The sequence below is a fragment of the Ambystoma mexicanum genome, chromosome 10 (genome assembly GCF_040938575.1).
Source record: "Ambystoma mexicanum isolate Mex_15411 chromosome 10, UKY_AmexF1_1, whole genome shotgun sequence".
NCBI lineage: Eukaryota > Metazoa > Chordata > Amphibia > Caudata > Ambystomatidae > Ambystoma > Ambystoma mexicanum.
This window is the reverse complement of record NC_090932.1, coordinates 1,028,851,944-1,028,865,930: the sequence shown is the minus strand read 5'-3', so window position 1 is coordinate 1,028,865,930 and position 13,987 is coordinate 1,028,851,944. Positions and strand designations below refer to the sequence as shown.

The 13,987-nt window shown below is 46.2% G+C and overlaps 1 protein-coding gene across 1 annotated transcript in view; it reads right to left on the bottom strand.

Annotated features, from left to right (window-relative positions):
* The window catches only part of LOC138491959 (cytochrome P450 2J6-like), a 207,434-nt gene that overhangs the window by 116,852 nt on the left and 76,595 nt on the right, over nt 1-13,987 (bottom strand). The window contains exon 3 of the mRNA XM_069618846.1: nt 9,903-10,052. Within this exon, the coding sequence (XP_069474947.1) occupies nt 9,903-10,052 (150 nt within the window). The remainder of the gene's footprint in view (nt 1-9,902; nt 10,053-13,987) is intronic.

The following is a 13,987-nucleotide window of genomic DNA, read 5'->3' as shown; positions in this document are numbered from 1 at the left end:
CACTTTCATTCTGTTTAGCCATGCATACACTCTCTGTCTTTTAACATAGTTATTCAGACCCCGTACATTCCATGTGGTAATATTTATCCCATCAGGACTGATCACAACGGTTCTTCGTATGGCCTTTCTTTTCTCATGGGCCTATCTGTTCCTCATGTTCACCATCTTGCCTGTTTCTACTAGGGCCCTCACCTTTGTGCCTATAACTGTAGGATTCATCACTGTGTCTCGGGCTGTCCAGTAGGGGAGGCCAAGGGGATTTTGCCCACTCCTCGCTCGTCCTGTAGGGTTCTGGTTTACTTATTGTGTGTACCGGTTTACCCTCTGCGTCTTTGGTATGTCCATAACAAATAATGGGTTCTCCTGCCTCTGTTTCAACTTTTAACCAACACACTTGAACTTTAGACAAATGCCCAGCCACCCTCTCCCTGCACAGGCTCTGCTGCTTCTCTTGCCGAGTCCCAGTTTCCTGGCAGTGGCTCGCTGCAGCGCAATGCCTTCCAAATGGCATCGTAAACTTTACCAGCGGTCTGGGGTTGCCTGCTAGGGCAACTGTCAAGGCAGCCGCTGGATTACCCTTTCTCGGTCTCCCGCTTCTTAATCATGTTGGTCTTGGTTCCACATCATTTGTGTCAGTCTAAATTCCCTTTCAGGTCTCTCAAGCATGTCAACTCATGTGTTTATGGAGGTGCATTGTCCTTATTGTTATTATTCCTGGCCTCCAGTAAAGGTATGCCTTGCTGGTCCATCCAGGCATGGGCTTCTGTGGTGTTCTCGAAGAAATAGGAACTTCCGTTGCAGTACTTTTAGTTTAGCAGGGTATAGTAGCATGTATCATAAGTTTAATTTTCTGAGGCGCTCCTTTGTTGGGCCAAACTGCGCTCTCTGCTTTTGTACAAGTGCTGTGCAGTCTGGGTAAATCGCAAGCTTTGACGAATTCCTGGTGATCATGCTGCCTTCTCTTGAAACAGTAATGATCTTTTCTCGATCTTTGAAGTTAATGATTTTATCTTCTTTCCTTTGACTTCATTAGTTAGATTTTATTGGCTAATTCATTATTGTTGTTGTTCAGTTATATGGTATACGTCTGTTATATTTTAATGCAGAACACTTGACTGGTTATTGTTATTTTTTATTTGTTTGTATTGCAAAATAAAATACTATTAAGCAAAAAGGAAGTTAATGATTTTAGCTATCAAGGGATTCAGAGGGGATCCTGGGGGCCGGGGGGCTTTTTAACCAAGGATCTATATGCTCTTTCCACTGCAAAGCCCTGCAACAATGTGCCCGCACCCACCTCCTGCAGCAGCATGTTCTCTATGTAGTTCGTAGGGTCTTTGCCCTCTTCTCCCTCAGGTAGCTCAACAATACGGATGTTGTTTCTTTTGGCCCTACCGCGTCCTCAACTCTGTGCTCCAAAATTTGTATTCTTCCCAGCGTGCCTGTGATTTGGAATTGGGTGCTGGCGATGCCGTTAGCGTTGTCCTGCACCTGCTGTTCAGCTATGCCCATTCGGTCCGCCAGGGGCCTCACGTCCTGGCGTAGCAGGCCCACGTCCACAATTACTGCGTCCATTTTGTGCGCAAGAGCTGTCTTCAATGCTGCCATCGCCTCTAGTATAGGGCCATCTTCTTGGCGTGTTGTCTGCTGATCTGACCTTGTTGCGCCCGTATCTGCTGAAGAGTGCGGGCTGCTTTTGCCCTTGCAGGCGTAGGACTCCATACTGGTTTGGAGTCCTACGCCTTGCCCCTACATTGTTTTTCTGGCATGTTGCTATCACCCTGGGTTTCGCAGTTGCCTCAGTAGTTGTCGCTGCTGCAGGTCAGGTGCAGCCTGGTCAGGCTGGTCTGAGGTCTCCTGGAAGTGGCGCTCAGCCCAGTGGATTGACAGTCTGGGACAGCGGGTAACTCAACTCAGTTGGTCTCAGGCTCTGCCCCTGTGCCCCTGGTCTTGCACTTATGTCTTGAGATCTTCTCGGATGGGGGGGCTGATGCTTGCAGTGTACCCCCCACTCCTATTCATCATGTGTTAGCCTCCTTCCTTGTTTCATATGCTGTGCTTCGCTCCTTCGTGCCCTATCTGCGCTGCAGGGAGGGGCGCAGCTCCTCCAACCCCTGCCTGCTCAGCAAAATGTTCTGTACCAATGTTGGTCTGGGCAAAGCTGGGGCTATGATATGTATGAATTTTTAATCAGACGTGCCCCCCCAGGTCGCGCGTGGTCACCCGTTGCACTCGCGGGCGCGGGCTATCTAATCTTAGCTAGATCTTTATTATCATTGTGAGGGGAGGGGACTGCCGTTTACAGTGCCCTCTGAGCTCATTCCCCCCTACGGACCTTATGTCCCCCAGTGGGTCGCAGGCTGTGTCTGTTAAGGCTCACCTTCCCTTTCCCACGTTGTTACTGGCGACCATCTTCACCAGTGCGGTCCGCTTCACTGTCCTGCTCGGAGGACACGCACCCCTGCAGCGCCAACCTCCTCTCCCTTTCTCAGGTCACCGCAGGTCGCCGCCTCCACGAGCATGGTACGCAATTGCTTTCCTCCAGGGGACACTCACTCCTGCAGCACCGCCTCCCTCGTATTTGCACTCCGGCTCCTCCAGCTGCCACTTGCCTGCGCGCCACCTCAACGTCCTCCGGAGACCAGTCAGCCCTGGTCCACCATCTTGCCACGCCACGCTCCACCTCCATCTTACAAGCTGATGTGTGCTGGCCTCTTACTTTCTCCCATGGTGGTTTTTCAAACATCTGCTCCTGCAGTGTACCGACACCGCGTCGTGGAGTTTCAACTCAAATTGGAGCATTTTATTTAGGTTTTAAAAGGATCTGTCGGGAGCTCTGGGATTCAGCTGCCTTACTGCATGGCTGCAAGCCAGACCCAGTGGTTATCTAGTTATCTGTCTCCTTGGATGATATCCGGCAGTGGGAGGGTCATCCTCATTTAACCCTACCCTCCAACACTGTCCTACCTGTGACATGGGCCCCCGCATATCAGTGTCGATGCTACACACAGCTCTGAGACAAAGTAGCTCGCAGTGATTGTCACAGTGGCCGTCGTTATTCTCTCTAATTATTGTTCTCTATGTGAAGCAAATGTGTGAGCACACATTTCTAGGATATGTACGGAAGTGAGTGGTGTGAGTTGTTTTATGATCACACATATTGATGAGGTATCGCGTTGATTTGGCGACAAACATTTTTTCAAAGTAAATTCTGATGCCAAAATTACTTTTTTGTAAACTCACTGAAATATATATGGGGAGGGGTTTCGGGAGGGTAAATAGTACAGGGAAAGAGGGGCTGTGGGGGACCCCAATAAAAAAAATACATTAGATGAGTTTTTTTCGAAGTAATTTCGGCATCAGCAATTACTTCAAAAATAATGATTGTCGGCAAACGGACATGGAACCATTGATGATGAAAACTCATGTGCCTGCCAGGTGGAACATTATTCACAATGGGTCATGTGACAAGGGACATAATGATCATAATTGTAGCAGGGTCATGTGTCTTTTACAATCACCATGGTTGTGAGCGGAGTGCTGCTACACCCATGATAATTATTTAAAGTAAAGAACAACCCTTAACCTGGTAAAACGTTCTTAAAATATCTATAAAAAACATAACTAAATAGCCATGCAGCTGAGAGTTACAGCAGACAGACAGCATGCAATTGTGGGTGACATAACACAACGTAACGTACCTAGTGTCACTGTTCTGGCAAGTGTGTTATCTTTAGGGATGCACTGAATTGCATGCTTTTGGCTTCATTACGAGTTTGGCGGTGCAGCAAAAAATTGGCGTTAATGCATTTACTGCCACTTTTTTGTGTGGTAATGCAATTACGACTGTGTTTACTGTCCAGACGAATTGTGAGTTTGACCTTGAATTAGAGCATTTACCTCCATCATCATCATCATGGAGGCAAATCCTCCACTTTACGAAGGGTACATTGGCAGCTTGTGGTTATTCTGCTAAAATCCCAGTGAAGTCCTATGGACTCCAAAAATTGTGATTTACACTACCCTTCCACCACTCATAATCCTATGCTAATGCCACCACACTGAGTGGCATTAACGGTAAACACACCTGGTGGTAATTCGGCACATTTACCGCTGAATTAACACTAAACCCGTAATGAGACCATAAGCCAAACACCAAATAATCAAGTATTAGGCCAAAGCCAAATAAAGTTTGCAAATATGTTGAAGTTAAAAAAATCAAGTTGTAAACTTGAAAAACACACTTTTTTAGTAAACAATTAGAGCACTGTTTTAAATGTGGTCTCATGGCTCATGTATTTCTCTTGTTATTGAGCAACGTATGATCCTTAACTAAACTATTTAAGCCACAAAAGAAGACATTACCAAAAAAGCATGGGCCAAATACATGGACGGACTTTGGCTTCACAAATGCACAGCACTAGGTTGCAATGAGCGAAAAAGAAATGGCACTTTGCAACTGCCATTGTGATTCACACACATTGCAAAGTAATGTACAAATGGTTTCTGTCCAGTGCCGGACACGGGATCAGGGTACATGCTACATGAGTAGCTGTATCTCCCCAATAGGCCAAATGTGGGAGAGGACTCTCCCAAAGAGGCCTGCAGTGTTGGAGCCGGGCAAAACCCTACAAGCTCCAAGAAGTAACTTGCCTGTTGAGGAGAGTCGCTTGATTCCATGAACTCTCAATCCACGTCCACATGCGCGACCTCCTTCCCATCACCCCACAGCATGCAAGCTCTATGGCTTTTTCTATGTCTCTCACTAATCCCTCTAACCAAGGACACCAGAAGACACAGCTGTCCACACAGAAAGGTTCTCTCATCTCTCTCACTTTTCCTGTCGGGCAGACTGGCATGCAATGCTGCTTGAGAGATTTTCCAATAAGCGAGTTTTCCAATTTCCAATTTCACCAGCAGAGCATATCTCTCTGTCTGTGTCCCTCATAAGGTCCTCACACCGATCGCTCTGGACTCCCTCTGGCAGACTGAGAATCCCACCAACCCACCACAACCATTTCATCAGGCACGTAAGTGGACTTTTTATTGCATTTTACTGCCAGCATTTATATGGTGGTAGAGGGTCAAGCAGTAAGGGGGGGGGGGGGCAGTAGAACGAGAGGGTATGGGGGAGCTGGCCTCCCATAAAATGCCAGAGGGGAATGCTCCCTACAGTGAGTTCTCATAGATCCGAAGAGAGGCCCCAGCGGAACTGGAGGGATTTTCCTACATGGAATTCCTCCCAGAGGCCTCTTAGTTGGGGGCATGTCACTGTGGCTGACATAATGGACTATTGCAGCCCACTGGCCCCACTACCTGTTGTGAATTCTAAGTTTCTATAGGCCTTTCCCATAGGAACAGACCATGCTCACTTCTCACCTCTCCGAATACTTACTCGAAGCCGAGATTCAGTATACCAATAGTTATTTTGCAGCTGAATACCTGCCCTGGTAAATCTGCACACCCTTGTCCATCTATCCCTCGGACACAAACACCCATCTTCTGTGTTTGAAATACCTTTTGATTATTTACTGCCGCATAATCTGTGATGTGTTCCCCCTTTTAGTCTCATTCCGTACTACCCCAACTTTCATGTCATCTGCCTCCATTGTCTTCCCCCTCTGACTTTTCTTCCCACTATCTCAGTTCCTACCTCTGTCTCCCATTCTCTCCCTTTCTACACCCCCCTTTAAATGTGCCCCCTGTCACAACCTCAAGCTACCATCTCTCATTCATGCTTTAAGTTTCACTCTCACTTACTGATGCTCCGCTGCCACTCCCAGACACGATCAGCCTCTCATCTGCTGTAAAGTGGGCATAAATGGGGCATGGATGCAGGGCATTTCTCCCATACCTTTCTTATTGATGTTCTTATAAGGATCATATCAGAATCTTTTAAGATCTTACATAAATTCCACTTCAAACTTATAATGTTTTAAAAGAATTAAATATGTATTTCAGTGTCATATAAGTTCTTACAAATCTCTTATTATTGTTCCCAAAATCCTGCTAATTTCTAACAAATTATTATAAGCTACTTATAAGAATCTTATCAAGCATTTAGGCAATTGATAAATGTGACATTGTATAACATATTAGTACCCGGCGAGGGTCAATCAGAATTTAACAAACAATCTGATTGGCCCTCGCCAGGGCTTTACCCGACCGGTAATCCCTTGCCCGGGATTTCTTTCCTTTGTTCCCGGCCGGGGGGGGGGGGGATTGGGGGCGTGGCAGCCCTGAGCCAATGAGGAGGCTCGAAACAGGGCAATCCCTGTTACGAGCCTCCACAAAGCTGGAGGCTGCCATCCTCCCCCGCTGGGGATTCAGGTAAGTGTTTTGTCCCTCTCCCCCACCCCACCCTCCAAACAATCCCCTCCCTGCCCTCCCAACCCCACTTACCTTTTTTTGGTCCTTTTTTCGGGAGCGAAGGTGCTGGGAACACTTCTGTCCCCAGTGCGTATGCTCCCAATGGTTGGTATGGAAAGGGAAAACGGACTCCGTTTTCCCTTCCCAGCAGCCATTATTTTACAAAACTATTAGTAACCCGGTCTTGCTTCGCTCGGCCTGTAACTATGGGCCCCGGGGCATTACCTGACTGAGTAATGCCCCCGTGGCTCGGGGCTTATTGCTTAAGTAAGGTCATTCTGAGCAAGCAAGCTACCACACAAAATGTAAATGTAGTGTACAGACAGCAATGTTATGTGGAACCAAATGTGCCTGGGGCGGATTGGTAGAATAAGAAGTGGATGTGAATAACTTGTCATCGTTCACGGGGAGAAGGATACAAGTGAGAAGGCCTGGCTCTCAAATATCCCATGACAATTGCGTGTCCAGCTCAGTATTGTTTACATCTAAAATAAAACAAGCATTGTCAATGCCTACAGTTTGTGCTTTTGTGTAGGCATGAGAAAAGCACTTGCCAGGTACTGGCGTGGTGGTATTAACTGCCCATTGATGGTAGCATGTGCACAATGGTGTGAGTACCTTGGCATCTAATGGCAGTGCCTGATAAATGCCTATTACCTATACATAAGTCAAAACTATTGGCTTTGCCAAAACATTTCATTGTTAGCAACCATGCTTTTCGCATGCATGCATACATTTTTAGGCAATTGAAACGGCGATTGGATGTTAGGACTTGCATGCCAGGTGAGTGCATGGAAAGAAACAGGACACAACTCAGCATCACAACAGTATGTAAGTGCCGAGTTTAAGACATGAAGGGGAGAGTTAACTGTTTTGAACATTAAAGCTTCTCCAGAATAGTCTCACTACAATGTGTAAACAAGTAGGGATGCCCTAAATATGGTCGAAAATGCCGACAGAAAGAAAGTGACTCGCAAAATAAAGCTACTTTTAAAGCTGAGAATATATTCAGGAAGTCTACTAGTTTAAGACGAAACGAAAACTCCAACCATAGCGAGACCCCGGTTTAAATGGGATTGTACTACAATGCAGCTGGACATGCACAATGCACTAGCTGCTGACAAAGCCAAAAGACACATCACATCCCACCCAAAGCATTACCCTGCTGGCAAGTGTGAAGCTAGCAGCTGACAAAGCCAACGGCACACCACATCCCACCCACAGTATTACTAGAATTATAATTATTGTAATTGGTTATGTATAGCGCGCTTAATACCGAGAGGTCTCCAAGCATAGACCCAGGGATTGAACCTCTGTTGAACCGCGTCGTCTTGCTTACAAGATGAGCATGTTGCCCTGGAGATATTCTCCCAAGACAACTGTGCTGACAAGTACCTATAGAAATATGCCCACTGAGCTATCAGCTGACAAAGCCAACAGCACACCACATCCCAACCAGTACCGTGTAAGCAAGTACCAATACAAATATGTACAATGGACAAGCAGCGGATAAAAGCCAACCACACACCACATCCCAACCACAGCATTACCCTGCTGGCAAGTACCACCAGAAATATGCACAATGAATTAGCAGCTGATGAAGCCAACCACACACCACATCCCAACCACTGCCATGCTGGCAAGTACCAATAGAAATATGCACAATGAACTAGCAGCTGACAAAGCCAACCACACACCACATCCCAACCACAGCATTACCCTGCTGGCAAGTACCAATAGAAATATGCACAATGAACTAGCAGCTGACAAAGCCAACCACACACCACATCCCAACCACTACCATGCTGGCAGGTACCAATAGAAATATGCACAATGAACTAGCAGCTGACAAAGCCAACCACACACCACATCCCAACCACTACCATGCTGGCAAGTACCAATAGAAATATGCACAATGAACTAGCAGCTGACAAAGCCAACCACACACCACATCCCAACCACTACCATGCTGGCAAGTACCAATAGAAATATGCACAATGAACTAGAAGCTGACAAAGCCAAGCACACACCACATCCCAACCACTGCATTGCCCTGCTGGCAAGTACCAATGGAAATGTGCAGCTTTCAATCCTATGATGATTAAAGGCAGTGGCAGTGGCCTGATGTGCTTTAAATTGCACAGTTTGCTGCTAACTTACCACTAGTTCCCACAAACTTGCCTTGGGGGTTTATCCCTACCCTCACTGTCTGTGACGTTGGCTCCTCACCCAACATTTGATGGATTAGGCCCCTGCCCCTGATGTTTTAGTCTAGTTGCACCCTTGGTTGCAATAGGGAGAGGTTGGAGGGAGGGCAATGGGCTGAAACTGGAAAAATGGGAAGAGCCCCATTTAAGCATCTAGTGAAGGGACCAAGAACGCAGTGCTAATGTAACACCTGGCTGGATGTATGCCCTGTGAAATGAAAGGAGATGCTGCCAGTTCATATAATTCTGATTGTTTTTGGTCATTACATGCCCAGTTAACATGGAAATCCCAGTTTAACCGTTTATGCAATATGAACATTTGGGTCAAATTTCTGACATTGTATTGAATCTGACAATTTAATATTATATGATGTGTACCTGGCATCTGTAAGGAAAGGCAGGGGTATTTATGTGTTTGTAATTATGTATATAGTTTTTGCTACGAATTTCTTTGTTATTTCATGTTTTGTTGTTATAAGTAAAATGAAAATAAAACATGCAATATGAGGACCATGTCTGATGTGTTCTCTGCTGGCCGCCCACTGGGCCGGAAGTAACTGGCGGTGCGTACACCACAGTACACAACCTAAAGGTAACATAGGCTGTACTTGGCTGACATCCAAGACGCTGTGTTGCATGAAATTGTGTTATTATTGGGTCACAAGTTAGATATATAAACAGTAACGTCTGTTTTCATTTGACTAATCAATATATTTTGTCAAACTTTAAAAAAAACAGTTTTAATGTATTAAATACGATTCATTGGGATGAAAACATACTTTTGAAAGCATAGAAGCACATATAAATAACAAATGAAAACACTGTGTAACATATTGCAAAAGTGAAAAACATACATTTGCCAAGCATCATGGAAACAAAATCTTCCTTTAAAGGCAGCATTTCAGAAATTTCTCCCCAGCTTTGAGAGCTCCATTGGCCCTTACAAAATGGCCACTGTTAAAACTGAGCTGCACTGGGTAAGCATGACTAAGCAGCAGAATTGACACCCAGGCCGCCCTCCATGTATTCCTTCAGTGCTCTTCCCCCTATGATTTTAAAGCGCTCTGTTGCTTCCCGAAGCTAGGTTTGCGCTCAATAAGTAAATCTTCACTAGCTCTCCCTGGAAGCAAGTGAAGCTCCCTTCAGCCAGACCCTGTTATTCCCCAATCAGGATAAATCATTGCTCGAGAGCAACTGGAGCACAGTACCACGATGGGGTCACATGCAAAATGTGCATGCACAGAGCACCACATTACTCCACAAGAGCACTGCGACAATGGACACATAGTGCAAAATCGTGCAAAATCGGGTAGACTGTTCATTTACCTTTTATCGATGCATAAAACTCGACCAGGCTCTGCGCCTCTTCCTGGATCCGCCCTTCAAGACTTTTCTTCCCAAGTCCCAGGTTCCTCATGGTCATGAGGCCAAAGCGTCTCTGCTGCTTCCAGTTGTGTCCGTTGGAAAAGACAACGCCTTGGGGAATCAATAATGTGTTACTTCACTATTTATTTTAAAAATCAAGGATTTGCAAGAAATCTTGTCTACGTCCAGGCGACCAGACATTTGCATTCAAGCATTATACTATTGCTGAGTCAGCGTCAAGGTGTGCATAAGGCTGCACCTGTTTATCAACAAAGACACTCTGTGGTAATCATTTGCAAGGGAGGCAACAAGCTCTCAAAATGATTAATGTTCTGTAGGGACTCAGAGTAAAAACAATTAATACAATGGAAGAGTCCCTTCCTAAGCACGCTCCCGACACTAATGTATGACTGTCTCTGTGAGATGCTCGAGAAAAAAGGCATTTGCAGATGTAGGTGTGAGCATCACGATACAAATGCAGCGGTTTCTCTCAAAGAAAAATTCACGACATGGTCAGAAATTACTGTATCATTATGTCCACTCCCCCTGCACCTGTTAAAAAGAGGTGCAGGGGTTTGACCTTAATTTCTGAACAATTAAAGCGCATCCCATTTGTAAATTCAGAATGCACTTTCAGAAATGCTCCCTGATTTGTGCAAGTGCGCAAAGGTATGAAAAGGGCATCTGAATGAGCGCATCTGAGATGCGCTCATTCAGATGTCCTTTGTGGATTGGGGTGCTCCTTTTTTGGCACAAGTAATGAGATGCACTTGAGCATAACTTGCACCAAAAAAAGCATTTCTGCTCCAATGTGTATATTACTCTGGTTGGTTCACTTTGTATGTCCTTTTTCTTAGCAGCCATTTCTTTTCTCTGCCTAACCTGTTAAGCACCATTATGGTGCCTCAAAGGTGATAGTGGACACTGTAAATATAATAATTCAGCCATGAAACAGGATTTGAAAATCACCGCTATGCCCAAAACTGCCCAAATGACATATGACCTCATTACAAGTTTGGCGATTAGTATTCCCAGTTACCGTCATGCCGGTGCCACCGTTACCGGCAACCCATGATTCCGGAATCACCGGATGATTATGTGTTGTCGGGTATGCGTATTCTGGCATGCCAGAAACGCCAGTACCGGCATCATGGAAACACCATCAAACTATCACAAAACTGACAACACGTCATCCTCTGATTCCGGCATCACAAAGCCAGACCCACCGGCACCGGTAACATGGGTCCTGCAATTATCGTGACTGCAAATAAAGTGATCGCCGGAACAGGAAACTGGCCGGTGGCCATTACAAAAACACAATCCATTCCAATCCTCAAAGCACAGCCAACATCCACCGCTGCTGACCAGACAAACTCCACTGTCAGCATGTCATCTAGAATCTGTGAGACCGGCAAGCGGAAGCCACACTTCTCTGAGCCCGAGCTCAACATGCTAGCGGACACCATTGTCCACCTTGCACCAGAGCTCTTCAGTAATGACCAGAGCAGGCAAACCCAGCTGCCCAAAAAGAACATCTGGGAGGAGGTGGCCCATAAGGTGTCGGCAGTCGGCACAACCCCACGCACAGTGTGAGACTGCCACAAGCGATGGGACGACCTGTGCCTGCGGGTACGCAACCTCCTCTCGGCCCAGCAGAGACAGGGCATGGCCACAGGCGGCGTGAGCACATTCCCAATACACCTGATGCCATGGGAGGAGACGTGCAGCTGTGTGCTGCACCTAGAGTCCATTGTCCATTGAAAGGGTTGGCGCTGCAGAGGCCAGAGCCGGGGCACCCAAAGAGGCCAGTGAGTACACGTAACCCCAATGTAATATCAACATCCCTGGCCACCCTGCACCCACCACTGTACCAACATATCGCAGAAATGGTAATTGCATCATCCACAGCCCCAAAAACCCCCTGCATGCCGCCCTCCCAAGAAAACAACATCCTGGGTGCATACATAGACATACACCCTGGCCACCAAACTATGACCCATCCCAGTAATACACATAGATCCCAGCACCGGCAGCCTGTACTGCCAACTGAACATGCATCTGCTCCCACACAGACACACATTAACCTGCCACAGCGTACTGCATGTGTGCCCACCGTGCTTCCCCTGGCACCAAATCACAGCAGTGCTAAGCCCCATCTCCACTCACAAATGACCACTGTTGTACACAAAGTCAACATGTGGCCCCTCAACCCCGCCAGCCCAACCCCTGATCATAAATGCACAACTGTCCCCGTAGCTGGAAAAGACAGCAAGCCCATGCTTCCCTCATCCATACCACACCACTCCCCACCCCAACATCCCACAGCTTGAATGTCCCCCTCTAACACTGTACCCAGCAAGTGGCAGTACACCATGACAGTAACCCCAGCGCACTACTCTACCATGGACAAACATCACACATCCTGCAGCTCAGTACGCATAACACAAGCATGCGTGCACCATGCCACGTACCACACCATGTCCCTGACACAGCACAGCCACAACCAACATAATGTATGTATCTCTGCTACATTAATCCACACTATTCACTGACAACATGCCTTTCTGACTCCCTCAGGCACATCATCTGACAATGAAGTGGCCCATGGAAGCACCTCAAGGGGCACAAGCCGCTGGTGGCGCCTGACACCACGGACCATCACCAACACCCAGGACACCAGAGCCTCCACTAGCACAACTGCCACAGTCACCACAGCTGCGGCCATCCCGCCAGCCCCAACCATCACTGTGAGGAGTAACAAGAAGGACAGCCCTATTTGTGAGAGGACTGTTGGCTAAGAAAACAAGGGGGGATGTCCTGTCACATAAATTTGGGTATTCACATTCAGTCATGCAATGTGAATCATCTTGACACGGGTATCTCAATGTCTACTGTTATCAACATGTAGGTAGAAGAACATTGTACTAGATTGAGTTCACACAGCTTTTATTATTAGGCTTGTGAGACTACTACATCTTACATTTTAGTATAATTCTATTGGTATTAGTATTCTATAAAGTATATTTGATTTTTTTCTTTCTTTTGTCCTGTTTCATTCATCATAAAGTGAACAGTGCGGAGCACGGTGCAACAACAAATATATACAACAAAAATAAGTAACCAAACATGTTCTGATTTCACATATCTCAGTCCCGTGCTGGTGTCACATAATTCATTACATACAGGTAAGTATAAATTGAGCTTTTGCTTATTTTCAAAAGTGCTTTAAAGTCAAAAACTCCTTTCTCTAGACCTCTCCAAGGTCAAGGATGCCAGGCAGAAGGGTGACCTAACCATAGGTCTACGTCAAGGGGTGAATCATAAACTGAGGGTTCTTAATGAGGGCAGCTAGCACAAACGGTGCAGTGTCCAGTGACGTTTCGGCTGTTGAGTGGAATAGCCTTCTTCTGGGCCACAGACAAGGTCTCCCTATAGGCAGAAATGCAGCTCAATTAGTGAAGGGCTCTTCTTAACTACATATGTACACAAGGGTGTTAAAAACAACTCAAATAAAAAAAAAACATATCATGAGAAAAAGGTTCTCATGTGCAAGTCAGTACTTCACGACCTTGATAGTGTTTCTCTAAACATGCTCCCTGTAGTTGAGGAAACTGTTGGCTCATGAAATGTCTTGTGTTGGTCTCATGGGGTTTCTAGCAGTGAGCACTACTGTGGTATTCTGGGAGGAAGAGATGAAGAGAGAGAATAGGAGACTCATTTTAATCTCTTGCTTTTGTGCTCTCTGTGTACCCTGCTCAAGGATCCATATATTGGATAAATTATTTATACAGTGGAAGTCGTAACCTGGTATTAGCTTATGTGATGTAAGCTTTCATATTACGACAGGCAGTCAAGATAGTCTCTCTATCCTGTAGCGCCTCAGGTCCTATGGCTCCCTGTGAATGCAGAACATCTGCATTAGCATGGATACGTGTTGCGTCTGTAGTTTGTGAGCTAGCGATCCTTATTGTTAAAAGGAATGTGTTGCCAAACATATTAGGCATGGTGACTGCTGGACCCCATTACCCGCCTACCTGGTGCAGCTG